This window comes from Dinoponera quadriceps, unplaced genomic scaffold (assembly GCF_001313825.1).
Source record: "Dinoponera quadriceps isolate SergipeBrazil2010 unplaced genomic scaffold, ASM131382v1 scaffold2159, whole genome shotgun sequence".
Lineage (NCBI taxonomy): Eukaryota > Metazoa > Arthropoda > Insecta > Hymenoptera > Formicidae > Dinoponera > Dinoponera quadriceps.
Window position 1 is genome coordinate 1,141,679 of NW_014556477.1, and position 20,496 is coordinate 1,162,174.

General features: G+C 48.6%; 1 protein-coding gene across 1 annotated transcript in view; it reads right to left on the reverse strand.

The window, feature by feature from the left end:
* Positions 1-1,567: 1,567 nt before the first annotated feature.
* LOC106747504 (prolow-density lipoprotein receptor-related protein 1) overlaps positions 1,568-20,496 on the reverse strand; it is a 22,277-nt gene continuing 3,348 nt past the window's right edge. Inside the window, exons 2-8 of the mRNA XM_014625074.1 lie at positions 9,895-10,057; positions 8,882-9,013; positions 7,376-7,651; positions 6,200-6,412; positions 5,394-5,804; positions 4,585-4,839; positions 1,568-3,218 (exon numbers count right to left, since the gene is read on the reverse strand). Of these exons, the coding sequence (XP_014480560.1) occupies positions 3,199-3,218; positions 4,585-4,839; positions 5,394-5,804; positions 6,200-6,412; positions 7,376-7,651; positions 8,882-9,013; positions 9,895-10,057 (1,470 nt within the window). The 3' untranslated portion in view covers positions 1,568-3,198. The remainder of the gene's footprint in view (positions 3,219-4,584; positions 4,840-5,393; positions 5,805-6,199; positions 6,413-7,375; positions 7,652-8,881; positions 9,014-9,894; positions 10,058-20,496) is intronic.

Consider the following 20,496-nt stretch of genomic DNA (forward strand, 5'->3'; position numbering starts at 1 on the left):
GCGAAACGAGTCGCGACAGAGCTTCCTCTCGGAGGATTTTCGCTCTCTCGGCGAATGTCGCGGGACTTTCGAATTTTATCGAAGCCACCGCCAGGCTTACCCCCAGGTGTGACGTTCTAGCGTCGAGAGTTGAGCTCGCTCGTTCGCTCGTCGGACTACGTACCTGATGCTGCGGCACGTGCACGCCGTTCCGGGATATATCGTGCGGACAGTTATCGACGAGCACCAGCGAAGCCAGACACGCAGTCGCGGAATTGCCCGGGACCAACATCAGCCACGGAAACGTGGGCCGGAGTTGGGCTGCGTAGCGGCGCACGAGGTGCTAGGATTTTTCCTCGCCCGTTTTCTCCTCCCCGCCTCTCCTCTCTCTCTCTCTCTCTCTCGTCCTGCGTCTCGGTGCACGCTACACCGGGGTGTCCCGAAATTTTCGAGATATATTTTGCGTTTCCAACTTGCTGCTCGCGTCTGTATTTTCACGGAAAATTTCCGCACAGCAAAAAGTTTCGCGTTAAAAACGATCCACCGCACTGAGAGAAAAACTTGGGTCAATTTAACTAGTATTCGCAACAAATGGGTTGTGCACCGAAAACGATTACTACGTTCGAGCAAATATTTGCTAAGAAGTATTGGAATAGTTTGTTTTATCCGGATCGTTTGGATTATTTGGATTATTTGGATTTGGGAGTAAATATTATTTGAATGTGGCACACTGGAAGGTAAAGTGCGAAAAATGAAGTATTCAAGTAGTATTTACTCAATTCAAATAAAATAAACTATTCTAATACTCCTAAACAAGTATTTACTTGAACGTAGCGACTTTTTTTTTAATGTAAATATGGAATAACAAATGACCTCGTAGTAAGCAAATTTGTAATTTGTACTTTTGATTTGCAGCTATAACAAACGCTTCTACTGGTTCGGTAATAGTATGTTAAAGAAACGAATGATGAATATATTAATTTAATATTATATTTGTGCACTGCTTAACACATTTCCTAAGTAACACCAAATTTCAGTGGGTCGTTTCCAACATAAAATTTTTCTACTGTAAGATAAGTGTTTTTTACTCTAAAATTGTTTTACAATGAGATAAGCGAAAGATACATTTCTCCGTGATGATTCCCGACGATGATTCGCCGGGTGATCTCACGGACCTCCGTTGAACGATGATTCTTCGCCGTACTATATCGATCACGCACGATTTCGCGTGCGTGTCACGTAAAAGCGATCGCGAACGAAGGCGAGCGTTGAGGGCAAGGTTCGGGAATAGAGTCGCTTCGCGACGACGGAGCTCACAGTGTGTTGATTGTGCGCATCGACGACGATGAGACAATCCGTGCAATGCAAATCTGACTTTCAAAGGTCGTCGGCGACTCGCTAACGCGATTCGCGCTATTCGCGCCTGCGACCCGCTGCAAAATGCAACTCGTTGTGCAATCGATTGTGTCCGTCACTTTCGGGACACACAGCGCGCGTCGCTGTATCGAGTATTTTATCGCCGCGTGGAGAATGTACATATGTGTGGGAGGAGATGAATCAACGTGCATCCTGAAAGTCGTCACTTTATTAAGACTCGTCGAATTACACAAATTGCGCTCGTGTCCTCGATGCGCAACGAGATACGCGTTACAATGTCGCACGGTGCACGTCGGCTGGGCCGTCGAGACGCTCAGGTAGACGGCGATGTGAAATCGTACAAAATTATTGACGAGTCGTGCGTGCGTGCGTGTGCTCGCTCGTTCGTTCGTAATTCTTTATTGGCTCGCGATAATATTTTATTTCTTTCCTTTTTTTTTTTTACTATCTGTACACACGTTCGTAAGACTAATATAACGTCCGCTCTTCGTGTCTCGAGCTCGATAACCTACTAATAAATACGTGCAGCGTTTAAACTCAACGCGAGAGACGTATTATCGCGAGAACGCTTGGCTCACAGAAAGTTTCGAATCTAAGCGTGCGCGCGATGACATCCTGAAATTAACACGTTCGCGACCGCTACTGCGCGCCCTTCGCGGTGTAGAGCATTTTTTACCCTTTTTTCCTTTTTTCTTTTAGTGTATTACGTCCAAGTAATATTTGCTTAATTCAAATAAAACGATTACTCCAATCCTCTTTAGCAAATATTTATTTGAAGTTGTCTCAAGAAGAAATTGCGGCTTTCAGTCGAGGGTCGCGAAGGTGTTAATCGTCTTAGCTATTACACTCGCGCGCTTCCCGACGACAATTCCGCCGTGATATCGCGTCTCCCGTGCTAAGTACGTGGTGCATGAGCGTATATTCGGAACTTCGAGTTTTCGTCGGTTTTCGCCTGAAAAAATCGTCCGACATTACCGAGTTCGCGGCGTGAAACTCGCCAGAAAATTGGTTTCCTCGTCAAAGCTGATGGTACATACATACCCCACGCTCGGAGCTTATCTCACGCCTACCGCCTGGGCAACGCGTATGATATCGAGGGAATCGATATACCACCGGCAACGAACCTGATCTCTCGGTCGCTTACCACGTCTGAATATTTGAGATTATACAGCGTTACCATCGTATCTCCCCGTGAAAAAAAAAAGAAGAAGAAGAAAACATACCTCGGTATGAACAGCGAATAATATTTCGCGCGCAGGACACAAAACACTCCGAGACGACGAGCCCCGGCAGCACTCTTCATTCACCACTCGGGCGAATTTATCCGACGTCTGTGCAAACTAACCCCCGTCTTACGGCATCATTATACGCGATTAAGTCCCATTATTACACGAGCGCAATCATTTCTCCCGAGAGCGCTCCCGAGACTCGCTACGGCGGTCACTGGCCCGCTTCGACTTAACGAGGGCTGAAGGCGAGACGGAGGGAAGCCCTCCGTCTCTCCTCTCTCTCTCTCTCTCTCTCTTCCTCTGAAAGCTGGACTCGAGCACGGCCGAGTAAAAACGGTCCTCTCGGTCTCGAGATCGCGGAGCGTTGAAAGCCGGAGTCGCCGATACGGCTTAACGATCTTTGGTCACACTTACTTTTGTGCCCGCCACAATACTCGAGGCACTTACCTGGCGAAACGATCGACGAGTCAGTTGGGTCTGACCTCTTCCTCCCGTCCAAACACATACAAACACGCACATTCTCTCCCTCTCTCTCTCTCTCTCTTCCTCCCTCGCCTTCTCCTTCCATCCTTTAGTCCGACGATGCGACACGACAGAGGTCAGCCGGCCGAGATTAGACCGTTCCGCTGCATCCTGCAACATGCCGGCTCGATAATCGGCATTCTGTTACGAACGCGCGTTATCGTCGTTAATATGGGATGCCGCACCCACGTTGGGAATGATAAAGCGACATTGGCGTTTGAAGGGAGGTGAGGTGCAACTGTGGCTGTATTTCGTTCGCGCGTTCGTTAATTTGCCGAAATCTCCGCGCGGGATTTTGTCCTTCGCGACGCGAGATCGACTCGGTCGAGAAGTTTACTCCGATTTTCCGCCTTTCTTGACGGCGAACCGGCTACGTTGCTCTCTTTCAAAAGGAGAGAGACATTTTTTTTTTCTACACATTGTATACATATATAACTTTTGATCCGGGTTCTGAATCACCGTCTTTTGGCATCACTTTTCCAAATGCAATGTAGATCAATTTGTAATGCTTTCGTACTTTTCTCGGTTATTTTGACTTACGGGCAATGCACACCTTAAACACACGGGAAAATAAATAAAATATGTAGAGAAATGAATGAAACAAACAAAGCGAAATCATTTTAAGATAACTGTAAATGCAAATGCACTGCGCGCATGATGGAACTTTTAGGTACTGTTGTGGTGCCGTAAAAAATCTTTCCGCTATTGTTCCGCCGGTTGCATAGGAATGCAATGGTCACCTTATCTCGGCCGCGCGGGGCCGTTCCTGCACGGACGATGCCTGCGAATCGCGCCTGAATTATTTCCGTCTCGGGATACGTGCTCTTGTTTATGACTAATTCATTTATGTAATTTCTCACTATTCTTCCGGATGCGTGTGTAGATTATTGCGGAAGATAGCGCGTAATCGATGCATCCCGCTCTAATTACACGCGAGCGTGGCTTCGTTAAATTCTAGGAAGCGGAGCGCGCGCGGATCTAAACGACGGCCCCCACGACGCGCCGGATCGCGAATGTTGCTGCACCCTGCTGCACCGCGCACACCGTTGCTTGTTCGACGCAAACAGGCCCGTAATTGCCGAGAATAAAAATCCCTTGTCGGAAGGAAAGACACGTTTTCATAAGCGGCATTTTATTTATTTCGTAATAGCACGAGGAGACCTTTCGCACACACTTGTTTCACATAAACGTTCGTAAGTGCTACTCCTTGCCATTTAATTAAAAATTAATCCACAATGCTGCTACCACGTGCAACTTAACGTAAAGATTGCTACGCGAGCGAGGTGAAAAAAATTTCAAGGAAGAAAAACACCGTGAAGTAAGGCATCGTTTAAACGAGAGATTAAAACTTGCGTCTCTCTCTCTCTCTCTCTCTCTCTCTCTCTTTTTACTTTTCTTTGCAGGCGAGGTAATTTTTTAAAGATAATACCGACGGTGCTCTCGTGTCGCGCCTCGAGCAAAAACGAAATGTACTTACTGCAGACACTGCAGTGTTTCTCGTCGGAACCGTCGCCGCATCCGTCCCGGCCGCTGCAGGTTATCGCGTCGGAACGACACCTGCCGTTGTCGCACCTGAACGGACAGAATCTCGGGGCGATCCTGCCACGATTGCGCGTTCTGCATGCTCCCCTGGGCTCGTCGCTGCCGTCCCTGCAGGACACCACCGCGTTGCAGAACTCGTAAGCCGGTAGGCACTGGCCGTTGTTGCATCTGAACGCACCCTCGGGACACTCTGCGCAAACGAGCCGTGAAGAGGCACGTGGAATTTCAAGGGAAACGCGAGATACACGTGTTGATCAAACGAAACGTTCGACGATCTCGAAGGGAAGCAGATGTAAAGATTGGATGGAGTAAAACGCTCACGCCGACGAACGGACATCGAGCCAATTAGTTTCTGTTCAATTTAATAATAAATATTAATGCAAAATATTTGTAATTTTTCTACGATTAAATTTTCACAGGAAGTTTGAGTATTAAAGGGAAAGTTCTGGAGATTTTGGTTAGATGTTTAAAAAACTACCGAGTCAATATTGTTCACAAGTAAATACAAAAGCTGTTCAAAGCCAACGCAGATAATTGGTTGCGGAAGATTATTGAAATAATCAAATTTTTTTAATTACGAGAGGCTCAAACGTTTCGTGAAAAGCGATTCAGTTACGTCGATTTAAACGACCATAAAGAGGAACGTCCGCGTCACTAATGCGACCGCCGTATCAGTTCGCTTCGCGAAAACCCGAAGACGGACGCTTAAGGCGGTTTTGGCGGCGAATCAAAGCGGATACCAACTTCGCCGATTGTTGCAGCCGATCTCGTCCTCGCCGCGCGGACAGTCGCGGTTGCCGTCGCACACCCCCGACCTCGAGATGCACACGTTGCTGTCGTTGCACCTGAAGGCCTGCATCGGGCAGGCCGCGCCGGTGCATTCCTCGTCGGAGCCGTCGGCGCAGTCGGCGCGCCCGTCGCAGACGAAGAACCAGCTGATGCAGCTCCCGGACGATCGGCACTGGAAGGTGCCGGGCGAGCAGCCGGTCCTACGCGCGCCGCAACTGCCGTTCGTCGGGAAGCTGCAATCGCAGACGCCGCCGATGCAGCGCGACAGCGGGTCCGCCATTCGGCACTCCAGGTCGGCGATGCAGCCCAGACCGAGACTGATCGCCGTCATTATCGTGCTCTCGTGCCGGTCAGTCTTGATCGGCGCTGAAATCAAAGGAGACGAATGAACGGCGGGTGATTTCCGAGTGTGAAAACTCAAGCTCTCGACTTCCATCGGGATTCCTATTCGCCAACCTATCTTCACTTTCCCTTTTTTCTCTCCGTTCTATTTTCCACTTTAAGTTCCCAGTTTTCTTTGCTCCTTCTATTTATCTTATTCTATTATCGTCGTGTATCTACTCGTATAGTTAAAAAAAACCCCGGTTTTTTTAATCGTTGGAAAACGTCTTTTTCCGGTCTTTCGCGGAAAGAAGCCGAGAAGAACCGTGTAAAAATTGAAAAGAACTGATTTTTTCCGAGCCTTTAAAACTATATATGTATTCCGGGTACACACACATTGAAAACATTTTCCCATTGTAAGAACGAACGCGACGACCTACCGGACGTCAAAGTGGATGTGATTTGGGCGGGCTCGGTGACCTCCGCTTCGATGACGACGGCATCGTCGTCGTCGGGCAGCTCGTTAGGTCCGGGACGGTCGTGGGATTCGGGTTTCAACGACGGCCTGGTCACCAGGTTTACCGGTATCAGTTGGCTAGGTGCTTCCGTCGACAAGAGCATCGTTGCATTTTTCAGCCAAGACAATTGAACACCTGTCCAGGAAGGCCGTTTGGAAGATATTTCTTATGATTTACGGTAATACGTAACGAGATTTTAATCATCACCGAACACTATCGTTTATCAGATGACTTAATGAATTCGAGCTGGTTATCGCGTTGGCGAGTCTTTCAAAGCGACGGGAGAAAAGAAATCAGGTAATAATAGAGTTGCAGGGACACACACCAACACACACGTGCGCACAGAGGAATCGTGAGCACAGCACGAACGTACGTTCGCAGGGAAATGCCACTCGTTGTTTCGCTAATGACCGTGCTAATTAAGAATGCGAATCGCCTCATCTTGTTAATCCGCTCGAGCGCTTTCGGGCTACGCGGAATACGAGACCGCTCCTCGTCTCAAGACTTCCGTTGCGTCTCGCGCACATGGAAAAGCTGATTACCGGATGAAAGGCGCGCGAACACAGGGAGAAGCGATGATGCCCGACGCGATTCCCATATAACGTACGCGACCGAAGGGTTACACCGGGGGAATGCTAAGTGGCTTATGGAGAAGTCAGGTACCTCGTGTTTGCTCGTTTACCCGCGCAAGTTCGCGTACTCGATAGAGCGTGAACCCTGAGCGGGGAGCGTCTCTAATTCTGTGACGCTTCAGTAGCGCTTTCCTCTCTCTCTCTCTCTCTCTCTCTCTCTCTCTCTCTCTCTCTNCTCCACGCAGACGTAAGGCATAAAAATCGTATCCTGGATCTAAACCGTCACAATTCTAGTTAATTTTGTGTATGTATGGTATGTGTGGATTATAAATATAACTTAAATTAAAATGACGTGATGTGAGTCCTTTGTCATCACCTTCGTCGGCAACGAATGGCAACGGTGAGGGAAGTGAACTTTCGCGAATACTTTGGACGCGATCGCGAAGGAAGGGAGGAACTTTAGTCGTCGGGCTAACGGAGTTACCGTAAGTAACCGAGTGATTCAATTTCGACGTTATACACGTACCCGTGTCTTGTTCACCTTCGGGCTGCTGTCCTCCGGCTACGGTCTCCTTGTTGTACTCGGTGACATCCTCGATCGGCACTTGAAACGACGGCAGATTCTCCGGGAGTGGGGCGGGCCTCACCAGACTGTCGGGCCGGCACACGTCACCCTCGCGGCGCATCGGCGCGGTGCATTGGCAGCGACCGAATAAATCCGGAATGAGGAAATCACAGTGCGACTCGGGATCCCAGAGGCGGCAGTGAGCGTGCTCGTAACACACCTGGCCGAGTTTCGCCGCTGCAAAATTAGATTCGTTTCTCGGCCTGCGAACTCGCGGCCCGTCGCCAGTCAATCTCGAACGCGCGTCGTCCCCCTGCGCACCCTGAGCCGTCGCGAACGAAATTTCCCGGCTTTTCTCCCGTCTCGCCGAGCGCCAGGCGGCACAACATCTCGCACACGTCAACGCGCCCGAAGTTTTCTCATCTCTGCACGAGACACGAATTTTCACAAAGTTGAAATTAAAAAAATTTCTTTACAAGTGAACACACGCGTGCTTCTCTCCTCTGCGAGTACATTAAGAGAAACAATATCTACGAAGTAGAATACATTTATTCGGTGGGGATATTTTCCTCGCGAAATATTTTTTTATATTATAGAAATTTCCTCCTCTCAGTGTAAGGGCGATTTTTTCAAGACAATTTCACGCGGAACAGCCGGCGTGCAGAATGTCAACGGGAATAATGAGAAATCGTTAATGTGTGCCGAGTCTGACAGTTCTCCCGTCGAAAACGCCGCAATGAGCGGCCCGCGAGCGATCGCAAACGAGTCGCGATAAATCAAGCGGCAGAGAGCAAGAGGGATGCGTTTTCAAGACGCCCTTTCCCAGCGGTACGCGTTGCTCGACGTTCGGTGAGCCAAGGAAATCACATAAATAAGAATTTTCTCCGCGGGATACTCTTCGGCCACGCTTCGCCGTGGTTATTCATCGTCGATCCTTTCACCGACGTGCGTTGTTCCGCGTCGTTAATGACGGTCTTAATGCCACGCAGAGACAGCTTCCACCGGCCGAGGAACGCGAGAACGGCAACTTATTACGGCGCATATCGATCTGTCGTGTCGCGTTAATACTGCCGATTAAATACGACGTCGTTATCAAGCGCGAGTCGTTACTTCAATTTCTTCGGCTCCTTTGTTGTCCGTCTACGGGAAAGTTATTAAACCAGTAACGACCGATCCGGTAGCGTTAATTTAATCGCTTCACCGTCGATTGTCGGAACGAGGTTCACTCGCGAACTTCTTTCGCGATGTTCACTCGCGCAGAAGTTATCGTGACAATAATTCCGAATATAAGCTCGATCAGGTAGCGTTAATTTATTAATCAGTCCCATCGTACCGATCGTCGGAATTAAGCTCGCGCGAACACATCACGTTGGTCGCGCGCAGATGGATTCCCTTGATTAATAGCGATCGATCGAGCGGCTATTAATTATTGAGCTAAAACAGCGTCGATGATTAATGCCGACTTACGTCCGAGACAAGTGTGCCGGCGGAATTGCAAGTGTCCCTCCTCGCACCTGCACACGCCGTCGAGGCAGCTACTGTTCGCCACTTTCAGGGAGCATTGTTCCCTCACGAGACAATCGTGGCCCAGTAGAGTCGCTGAAATGTCAAGAGATTTTCAGCAGGCGATTATCTCGCCGGCTGACGCGAACTTGTCGTAGCCTCAAATGGCGAGAACAAGGCGTCGCCGAGTGACGATAAACGTCAGGAAGATATTTCCTAAATATTTCATCCTCGGTCTATCATCGCGGTATTAATCAACTTTAACCCTTTCGTCCCTGAATATAAGCGATCTCTTCCTAATAAAATATTCGACATGATTTAGTTACTAAAATTTACCATTCTCTGAACTTCATATAATATTGATTTTACCATGTTGGATTTAACCTCTTCGGAATGTTTTATTTTGTTTTCTTCGTTTTCAGTGAAAAAGTTATAAGACTAAATTGTAATATATATATATATATAAGTAATTAAATAATTATAAAACAAAATCATCGCTAACCGCATTACTATTACAAGTGATTTGACCACTTTCTCACGATTTTAGACGGATAAAAATCTCACCATTCACAGATTTAAGAAACGTAAGATTACACATATAATTTCGTTATATTGTTTATGCAGAAATCAGCCCATTGTACGCATCGTCCTTTTAACTCGAGCTCTCTTTGCTCTTTGGAAAATCTTTAAGAAAGAATGAGAGTCGCGAAATATCAGTTTTTACGAATTCTTGATATCGTCCAAGAAGGAAACTCAAAAGCCAGAATTGGGGACACAACGGGCACCGGTAATCGAGGGTTAAATGTAGCAAATTGCGGCTCGTTTAGTCGATACGCGAAACCCACCTCCGGCAGGTCTCTTCGAGACTTCGGAGATCTCTCGGAACGCTACAAAGCGCACGTTTCAAGAGTACCTATTTAGGCGACAAGAATAGCGGGGGTTTTGAAGGAGGCGAGAGGATGCTCCATCGAACTTACACTCTAGACAACGCGTCCCATTATAGCCGGCGAAGAAGGACTGACACCGGCAATAACCCAAGTGGCAGTGGCTATTAGCGATGCCGACCTCGCAGTCTCGATCCCGTTTGCACACATCGCCGATCCTCACGTTCATCGTTGCGGGCGAGGGTGAAGCCGGTCTCTGCAAGAAGGTCGAGGATGAATTGTACTCTCTCTCTCTCTCTCTCTTCCTCCCTGGGTGACCCAGTTTCGCGAATCAGCCAGTGACGTAGCTAGAATTTCCGGGGAAGCCTCAAGGGGAGAGAAACGCGACGAGCTTCCGGAGCTCGCGAAGCTTCGAGTAATTATTCAGCGTGGCGGTTAAGCCGACGTGAGACGCGACTTTCAAGCGAACGAGAGCGAAGCATCGATCGTTCCGAATGCAACAATATTTTTTTCTTTAATTTTTAGCTACCATTCGCTCTCGCCAAATTTAATCCCGACTTGTATTTTTCTCTCCTATCGTATCATTCACGTAACCCACATACGTCGGACGTCAAGGTCGAAGGCGCTTCGCGCGCAACGCGGCGCTCTCTATGGTGGATGCGCTTTATTTGCACGTTCTCGTGACCTTCCAGAAGCTACTTCCGCGGGTTATTTTTCCACGTTCCGAGCACACGTTGCGCTGGGTGGGTGCCTAGCGAGTACGCAGTTTATTCGCCCTCTTCCCCCCACTTCTCTCTCTCTCTTTCTATCTTTCTCCATGTAATCGCTTCCCGGTTTCCCACGATCTGCAAACAATGCTTGTGCACTTTTGCGCGCGCCACGAGCCCGGCGAACGGGCGAAACGTGGCATCGCCGGTGTCGGACGAATTAACCATTTTATCTTTTTCCGTTACATAAGATCGCCAGATTTATTGTGTTTCCTTCCGCGGATTCCCCGGCCAAGCTGGAGCCGAGGAATTTTTCTCCGCGGCTGACTTGGTTCCGTCGACTGTTACGTTTCCTCCTGCCTTTGGAATATGTATTAGTGCTGCTATATATATCTGACTGTTCAGGTATTCGAGTAATACCCGAGATAATCGAGTGTGTCGAATATTTCCCAGGATTGCGAGAAATACCTGGATACCCGGCTAATTCCTGAATACTCCGGTTACCCGAATACTAAAAATCGTAATTTAATATACGATTGCATAACCGACAAATTCTAAACTGATCAATTGTTGATTGATTTTGTAAGTTACTTTACGGACAGCAAAATAAGATTTCTTAAGAATATTAATTGCCATTTGCCGGATATATGTACAGGAAAAAGTGATGTTGTGAATCAGTCGAATTTTCAGCAATCCGCACGCACAATTGGAGCAAATCTTCGTGACTCAATAGCGATATCATTGAAACTGTTACTTTAATTATTGAAATAATAGATAACACAATAGTTTCCATAATATCTGCATTTGAACCAAGAAGATTCACTCTAGTTACACCGTTGTTGGGAATTTTATTATGGGAATATTATTCGGGTAATACCCGAGTAATATCCGTGAAGTCAAGTGATGGATGGGTGGGACCCGAGTATCCGGGAATAAAGGTAACCCGATTTATATTGACACCGCTCGCGATATATCTCGCTGAGCTGTGAAAAACAGCGGCGACCGCCCGCCGTTGAATCGTAAAACAGTGACGCGATCTTCCCCGACGGCGTCGCCGCTCCCCTCGGACGCGGAAATCCGCGCAGAACGCGGACCGCGAAAAACACAATGTGCCGGGCGACCCCGGCGGTACCCACGGGGCGGCGCTGCGAACACGTGGAAGTGGAATCGCGCGCGGTGGATCCTGCGCGCTTTGAGCACCGCAAGGTGACACGACATCCGTTGCAAACGCGCGTAATGCACCGTTAGACGCAACTCGTGCGCGTTTCTAGGCGTGCAATCTTATTCGGAGGAAAGCCAGCGAATCTCGCTGACGAACGGTAAAGGCTCGAGCAAATAACGCGCGTCCGACCGACGTTATCGCACGAGGACGACGAGGAGCGCGTCGCCGTCGTCTCGATTCGTTCTCCGGCCGGCAGCATCGCGGATCAACGACGAAGATCGCCGTATCGGGAGACCGGCGGCTCTCTTTAGCGTCGCTCCCGAGGACATATATCCGTCCGAAGGATGCGGGGATCCCTCGGGGAGTCTTCGACCTCGCCTCCGCCATTTCCTAAAAGGAACGCGCGCGGAGAGCGTTCTTAACTCCGCGCATTTTTCTAAACTGTCGTCTCGCTCGCTCGTTCACCCTCCTTCGGAGGACTACCTCGCGCTTTTAGCCGCTGCTTTATTCTCGCGGAAAACGGAAGAGTGCGCGAGAGAGATAGAGAGAGAGAGAGAGAGAATGAGAAGGAGGAAATGCGCCCCTGAGACTTTCCCCGGGCTAAGGAGCTTCCCTTGAAAAATCGGCCAAGCAATCGCGCCGCGAATCAACAGGATCCGTCGGCGATAATGAATTCAAGCTGGTCGCGAGGAATTTTATCGTGGAAAGAAATCCAAGAGTTTTCTATTATCTATAAATTTATATAGAACAGTTTCGATTAAAAGCGTAGTCGAAGCCTCGGTAGCCGAATTGCTCCCGTCCGGTTAATAAGAAAGTCCAGGTTCGATTCCTGGCTGAGGTAATATTTTTCGCAACGCTTAGTGTAAATTTAAAGCAATCATTTTTCCAGGCTGGTGAAGTATATATCACCGTGGGAATCCGGGAAAGAGAGATTTCGGCTCGTCCGACCGAGCGTCGCACCGTTTTCAACGAACGGTACAGAGCGGACGATCAGATGCACCTGCGTGCGACCGGGACGCGTCGTTTTCATCTCTCTCACTCTTTTTTCCTCTTTTCTCTCTTTTCTCTCCCTTTCTCGCGCACGTACGCGTCTCGTGCGCAGCCGAGAAACGAAATTACCGTGCACTCTGAATCACGAGCCGCCGTCTTACATTTGGCGGGCGATAATCTGCAAACGCGTCGCTCGAGCGGAACCCCGCGGGACTCGAGCGCATCGGACGCGGTCGCATGTTATGAATAATGGATGCGCTTTCCTGAATGGACGCGTTATTTCAGTGTCACGTTGTTGTGGCGATCTTCGGTAAAAATCGCAGCGGAGGCACGCGCCCGCGCGGCCGATGTCACGCTTGGTTTTCCACTTCACGCTCGGAGTGTGAGCGCCATTTATTTATTCTATCGTAACAGTCGGCGCGCGCGCGCGCGCGATTCTCTCGCGCGTCCTCGCTGCGCGATTTGCAAGTCGCGACTTTTACGAAGGAAATCGATTTCGCTCGAAGTGTCATTCTGTGTATATTTCACCCTTTTTTCTTTTCTTTCTCCAACGAATGTCGAGGGAGATTTAATTATCGGTCTCCCGGAGAGATCATTTATCGTTCGTTATTAATTACCACGATTTTTCCCACTGCGTCGGAAGAAAGTATTAAGCGTAACTCTGTTCCCAAATGAGGCGCTTTGCGATCAGTACCGATAAGAAGCATTTCCCTCGCTTCGAAGGGGTGGCGTCCTGCGAGGTGGAAAAGAGATAGATAAATGGATAGATAGATAGTTTATTAATACTCTGGGATTTTAAATCCCTTAAGCTTAGGCGGAATGAAACATAAGAAGCGGTTACTAAGTCAAGCAAAAATAAGCAATCTATGTGATGGACAGGGAGAGAGAGAGAGAGAGAGAGGAATATTTCGTCATTTTATGATGATTGAGTCGCGCGAATTACACAGTCACGCACATATGTGGATTGTTGAGGAAGGGGAGTAAAATGAGCAAAGAAAAAATTAATCCGCCTATCCGAGAGGGTTAATCGGGCGTGGCACGCAACGCTGCGTGCACGTGGAAATGCATCTCTCTCTCTCTCTCCCTCTGTCTCGCGGGCAAGCGCACCCAAGGGTGGCAATGTGAAATTTTATATTCACCGCGAGAGCATCTCCTGCCGACTCTTAATTACGCTTAACGAGCCGAGCCAATTTAAACGCGGAATAGAGTCGGCCGGTCGGTGCCGTTCCGAGGAGCAGCGAGCGCCGAGGACGATCGCAATCGCCGGTTCTCACGCGGAAATTCCCTCTTACGCTTCAGTTACGACGACCGAAAGGTGGATCGCGGAATGCAAGGGCAACACGGATGAGACACGCTCGTGCAGCGCGGGGATGATCCGAAAATGTTCCCCTTTTCAACTCAAAGTTAAAAAAGAAGAAAGGAAAAGAAAGAAGAAACCGCACTCTTGACGTTAATAATTTCTATAAGATTAAGGGGACGCGTACAAAAGACTAAAATATAAAGAAAGAGTAATTCAAGATATATTGGAATAGAAAGGGTCATTTTTAATTTTTTACCACCAAGTCTAACAATCTGCACATGTCTGTAATCTCTAACCGCGGCGAAAAATAGGAACGCGCAAAATGGCAGTCGGCGTCTGAGCGTTTTAAGAACCGTCGGTGTTACAGTTAGAGGTCTCGTTCGTTTCATTTCTCTGTTTCGTTTCTCCGGCGAAAGACTGGCTCTCAAATCCGCGGGAAAATGGTAAAGCACCGATGGTGAATACACTTCTCGCGATCGTTCTTTTATATCTTGAGGAATGCGAGGATCCGCGGCTGCACGCGGTGTACACTGTACGCGAAACAAAGCCGCATGTCTGGCCGGCGCGGCTCCGGTGGACGAGGATATCTCGTTTCCCCCCCTCCCCCCCCNCGTCCCTCCCTCGGAACTTTACGGCGGTGGTTAAATTATGGTTCAGTTAAGTATAATCGCGGATGCTCCAATAGGTTCCGCAGAATGCGGCCGAGACTGTATCCTTTCTTCCGTTGCTGCGTAATTCCCTTATAGAGAGCGAACGTGAAGCAGGGAGGACCGGTCGTTCGGTCACCGTGCTCGTACATATTCTACGCGAATAATCCTCTTCGCCGAGATCCGACGCCAAGTGGAGGAACCGGAAACGGAAAACGACGATCGGATGTTGCATAATACGAAAGCGAGTATTGATTTTTCAGCGACGTCATCGGTCGTCGACGCGTCCTCGAGCGACTCTGCGACGTTTATTGGATCGAAAATCAGCCGTTTATTCATTCTTAGATAAATATATTTGTTCAACATTGAGGCGAGGAGGCCCCTTAAGATGCGTTATAACGAGTTTACAAAAAAATATATACATAAGATAAGATAGATAAGATTTTTTCGTTTTAATGAATGATTGCATTAACAAAGCGACAAAAAAAATTAGATAAAGTCGCTGAAATCGGCATGGGTCCAGGGTACAACAAATCCAAAAGGTACATTTTTGGAGTTAGCGTAGATATTTCAGTAAATGTCGCACAAATGGACGGTGAGAAGAAATAGTGAACGGAAAAAATGACAGAAATAACGACAAAAGAATAGTGAAGGAATAATTCATTTAGTTCTACAATGGTTTACGCGGATGACAGGTGTTATCCGCGTGACTACTGTTATGCGCACCAAAATGTGTTTTCCGGAAAACATTAACAACCGTCTACCGCACTTCATCTTCTGCGTTCAGTTAAGAAACTCTCCCGTCTCTCGAAATCTTTCACGTGATTGTTATTTCTCTACAAATAAATCATCATTTATATTATTCGTTACTTTCGAAATAAATTTTTTTCCATTATTTTTCTTGAAAACGCGTCAATTTATTACGGAAGACATTCGTGACGCGAGCGCTCGTAGTGCGTTCAGATACGCGACCGCTCCAGCGTTGGGGAACAGTGAAGAAAGGAGAGCGCGCCGCGAGATCGTATCTTAATTCGCATTACGCGACTCAGCAGCGAGAAAAACCGATCTCCCCTCGATCGACCGCCACCGCGATACGCTCGACATTCTCCGGCGAAGCGGGTGGGAGGCGGCTGGTTGGCGCGATCGCTTATTCCTCTGTAAATCGCGATCGCATTGTTGCGGTTTCGCGCACGACCGCGCGCAAAACTGCGTTCTCGCGCGCGAGTCGCACGCACACATGCTAGTAGCTCGGGTGCAGCGCGCGTGCAGCCGCGTAGAGAACGATGCATCCTCGCTCTCTGGCATTGTGCGGCCTAGCCCGCATTGTTCGAATGACTCTTCGCGGTCGTATCGAGATCGCGGTTTCTTGCGAAAACGACCGTAAACCGCGCGTAAAATATCACAGGCAAAGAGAGGAGAGAGAGAGAGAGAGAGGAAGAGAAAGATGCGTGGACGAAACGAGTGGCGAAGGAAGCCATTAATGGGAAATACGCGAGGGAAGTTCCGCTTCCTCCGGAGGGAACTTGATCGGGCGCGCTGAAAAGCCGATAGCATCTCCCTTCTGACGGGAGTTCGAGTTGCGAAATGTAACGATCCCGCCTGGCAGCTCAATCGCCAGCGTAGATATTCGGTGGACCGCGCAGATTGTAAAAAGAACGACACTCCTTCGCGTAGCGACCTGTTCCGTCAGATTTCTCCGGGGAAAAATTACTCTGCAGTTTTGGTTATCGATAAGCGGTGCAAAACGTACATTTATTCACGCGCGGCGATTCACTTGCGGCGACGGATATTGATATCCTTCGTGATTCGAAGTCTAAAAGAGCCTCGTAATAATCACTGATCTCATTAACTGTTACGTATCGACAGCCAGGATTAAGCTATGAAGGAGTCCATTCTATTCTTTCCTGCTTTCGTTTCGTTGTACGAAACTTTTATACTTCGCAAGTGTTTTATTCGGAACTTGGATTTTTCTCTCCCGGGAAGTCAATCAAAGAGGGTCGTTGCGTGGCTTCGAAATCTGCGCCCGTCACAATTATACCCGGTTTCAATCTCTCTCGTATCAACATTTCGTCCGTCTCGAGGGAATGCCGCGATCGATCGTTCAGGCGGAATTCGAAACGATTGTAAATAACGATCGCGGGTTACATCGCGGCCGGTAATTTACCGAATATCAAATCGACGACGGTCCGCTCGCAGAGCTCGCGGAATAATCCGCCGCGGCAGCGTTAATTATTGTTGCTGCGGTTACGTGGCTCGCCCTTAATGCGGCGGTAAATTGTGCCGCAGCTGCGCGACGCGCGATCGAGGGATGCGTCCCGGATCGGGATTTACGAGCACGTCGCCGTTGTCACGTTGGCAATTTCACGGTCGGCAACGCGCGAAATAATCCTCACTTTCGAGGTGGCTCGTCTGTCGCGATAACGTTCAGCTCCGAGTGTAAGCTCCGACGATCGCGATCGCGAATCGCCGCCGATCGATCCGGGAAACGCGGCTACACTAGGAACTTTCCCTCCGATCGTAAATCTTGGAAAAGTCTTAGTTCTCGTACGACGATTCAAAGAATTTAACGAAAATAATGAAATTACGGGTCTGCGGTTATAAATCTCAAGTATTCATTTTCCTATATTTTTGCTCTCCCTTTCTTTGTTGAATTTATAATCGTCTTGCATTCCGCGATATGTACGAAAACGTAAACGCGTACATCGAGAACCTCGAGGTTCCTTTACTTTCTCAGGTTTTCTCTCGTTTCTCTTTCGCTCGTTCTTCTAAATATCAATTAAAACTGTACCACTGTACATATTATTAGCGTCTGAACCGGAAATTCCTCGGGAGAGGGCATGCCCTGGGAAAAAACAAACGCTCCCTCTTTTCCTCTCTCCCCAGTCGCTCGCATGTCCTTGGAGGACGCGGGGATGATTTTTTTCCTCACGCGACCTGGATACGCGGGTCCTTAATCCTCGTGCTACGGGCTCAACGCGATGTCTATCGATTTCGGATAATAGCGCGCCGCTGGGCCGTTAATTTTCCCGATGAGACGCGCGTGTCTCCCTCCCTCTCTCTCTCTCTCTCTCTCTCGCTTTTCCACGCGGTCATTATCCGCGACGGCCGATTCTGAAGGCCGGAAGATTCTGAAAAATCCAATCGATGCCGCGAGAATAATTGTCGGGCCTCCGATTACAAGGTGTACCGCGATACTTTCAGCAGCGCGCAGTAACATCGGAACCGTCGCAATTATCCCATGGAGTAGCGGTGCACGGTCGCAACACGTGTGTATCGGTAACTCGAGCGTTCCCCTCTCCCCCCCCTCCCCTTCGGTTATCCGCTCGCCGTGCATGAGAATCGCGTTTTACACGTACGCACGCATGCGCCGCGAATTACACACGGGGATTCATGAAAAGGCAGAGAGGACGAGAGAGAGAGAGAGAGAGAGAGAGTGGAAGTAGTTAGGGAAAAAGCCCGCGACTCTGGAAAAAGTCGTCGCGCAAGAAAGCCGGCAAAAACTAAAGACCATTCTTGAGGCCGCGCTGTCTTAATCGCGAGCCTCCGCGTAAGCGTTTGCAATCTTACCGCGAGACGAATTGCACGCTGATTTTGCCGTGCAGCGCGTCTCGCTCCTCTTCGCTTTCGGATCGAGCGCGTCGCGTTGTCTGCGTAAAGACGCCGCGGCTGTGGGAGCGCGCGTCTCACCCTTGCGAGGTGCCCGAGGCACTCCGCCCTCGACATTAACGTGCTTCTGGTTTTTTTTTTCGAGGGACGAGCAGCGCAGGAGCGATTTTCAATTACGGGCGATCGGAACGAACGAAGACCCCACGACGAGCGCACGTTCGTGGATAAATTTTGCAGGATTCTCTCTCTCTCTCTCTCTCTCGAGTTATCCCGTGAATCCTGGGGGACGTCTGGCGTGTACATCCGTGGATATCGGCCTCGTGAGAGCGCTCGGCTCCGGAATGAAGTCGCTCGCCGTGGCAGATGCGACAGCGGGTAAGAAGAAAGGAACTCGGCGGGATGGAGAGAGTGAGAGGAAGAGTGAGAGAGGAGGAAAAGAGCGGGATGCGCGAGGAAGATACGCCGCATAATGCCGAGGAACGGAAGAAACGAGCCAATATCCAGCCTCATGCAGTCATCGCGGATTGCAACTGCCGTTTGCGCGCACGGGGACTGCGAGGCGGAGAGTTCACCGGCTCCGTTTGCCTGCAAATTGGCCGCCACGGTCGGCCGATCTATTTTCCCCCGGCCTCGTTCGGGCGAAGACAATGGCTTCGTTCTTGTTAGTGCGCGTGTATCGGGAATCCATAAGGAAACTAATGAAACACGGGCTTCGATTTCCGATTTCGTCAGGCAGAAACAGGCGATCTCGTTCGGCAATCGTTCAAGATGGAATCGCGGACGACGCTTTTGCCGCTCCGCGTCCGTGAAACTACGCGCTGGAAGCCGCGCGACTCGCGAGCGTGTCGTCCCGGCGGAGATGCGCGTCGCGATTACTCTCGGCGCGATGTCAGAGCGAAACGCGTCACCTATGGGCAGCAGCCGTTCTCGCCGAGAAGTCGAAAACTGGTTACTCCGGTTGATTTTATATTCCATAATCGCGCGTACATCTCGGGTTTTTACAGTTATAGATATTATTGGAAACGGGAAAGAAAGTTCCCCCCCCCCGCTGTGTCACCTCGGACGCCCAACGGGACTCTGAATAATTCGTCCCGCTAATTATTTGTACTTCCGACGCATCTTTTCGCGCTGCCTTCCTTTGAGGAACGACATAGGCGACATCCAGGTGTAACGAATATATACGGTGAGAGGACTGAAACGAGCGAGGATCATCTTGACTGGATATGAGAAAGAGAGCATGGAAGGCGAGCGAGCAGTCAATCGAAGAAAGAATTGTAGATTCGTTGTTTTGAGATAATGGAGCCGGGATAATTAGAGTTGCTCATTTTTCAGGCGGCTTTAATCAACTTGGCATCTGTTACTTGAGGTAGCAACAGTTAGATAAATACGGCCGTGTGCGATTAGTTTAACCCCTTGACTGTCGATGATGAGAATTCTCGTAATTTTCGACGTTCACTGTCGCGAAAATATATTTCCTCGACGTGAAATATTTTGTTATGTTAGAACACTTGAATGATTTTATCACTGAATCAAAATGTAACTAAGGATTTTTGAGTATACTGAACACGATTTTTGAATCCGATTTGCAAAATGTTGCTTCGCAAAAAGGATACGGCTGTCAGAGTAATGAGAACCTTTCGAATTTTCGAATATTCTCATGTTATGAAATGTTTTGTTATATTAAAATTCCGTAATAAATTAAATATATTTAAATAATTAAAAAAAAAATTCGATATTTATTGCAAACTAACATCAAATTTCAATTAAAATTTGCTAATCAAAAAATCCCTGTATAAACTTTCATTATTTTCAAGAAAATAATTTTGCGTTGACATTCTGGGATCAATCGAGGAAAATGACGTAGCAATAAAGGGGTTAAATTTGCACACCGCGTTCTAAGAGATAAAAACATGTACTTTGAACTTTATGTAAACTTCTGGTTACCACTCGAAGTATAAATATGTACATTATAATCTCAACACGCACATGTTTTCCAAATGATTAGCTGAAAGTCTATTATTAAAGAATTAAGAGGGAAAATATAAAACCTATCCTTATATTCCCCTCGTCGTATCCGAAACGAACAGGTCACGCGGAAACCCGCGACCAAAGAGGACCGATACTTACGGATAGGTGATTTGGCCGTTACACGTGCCCGATCTCTCCTTCTTCGTCCAGTGGAGGAAAAAGAAACGGAAGTGGAACGAGACGCGTGCTCTTTCACCCGTCAATTTTCGATGAGTCACGCGCGCTCGCGCGCACCCAAACGCACCCGCCCCCCCC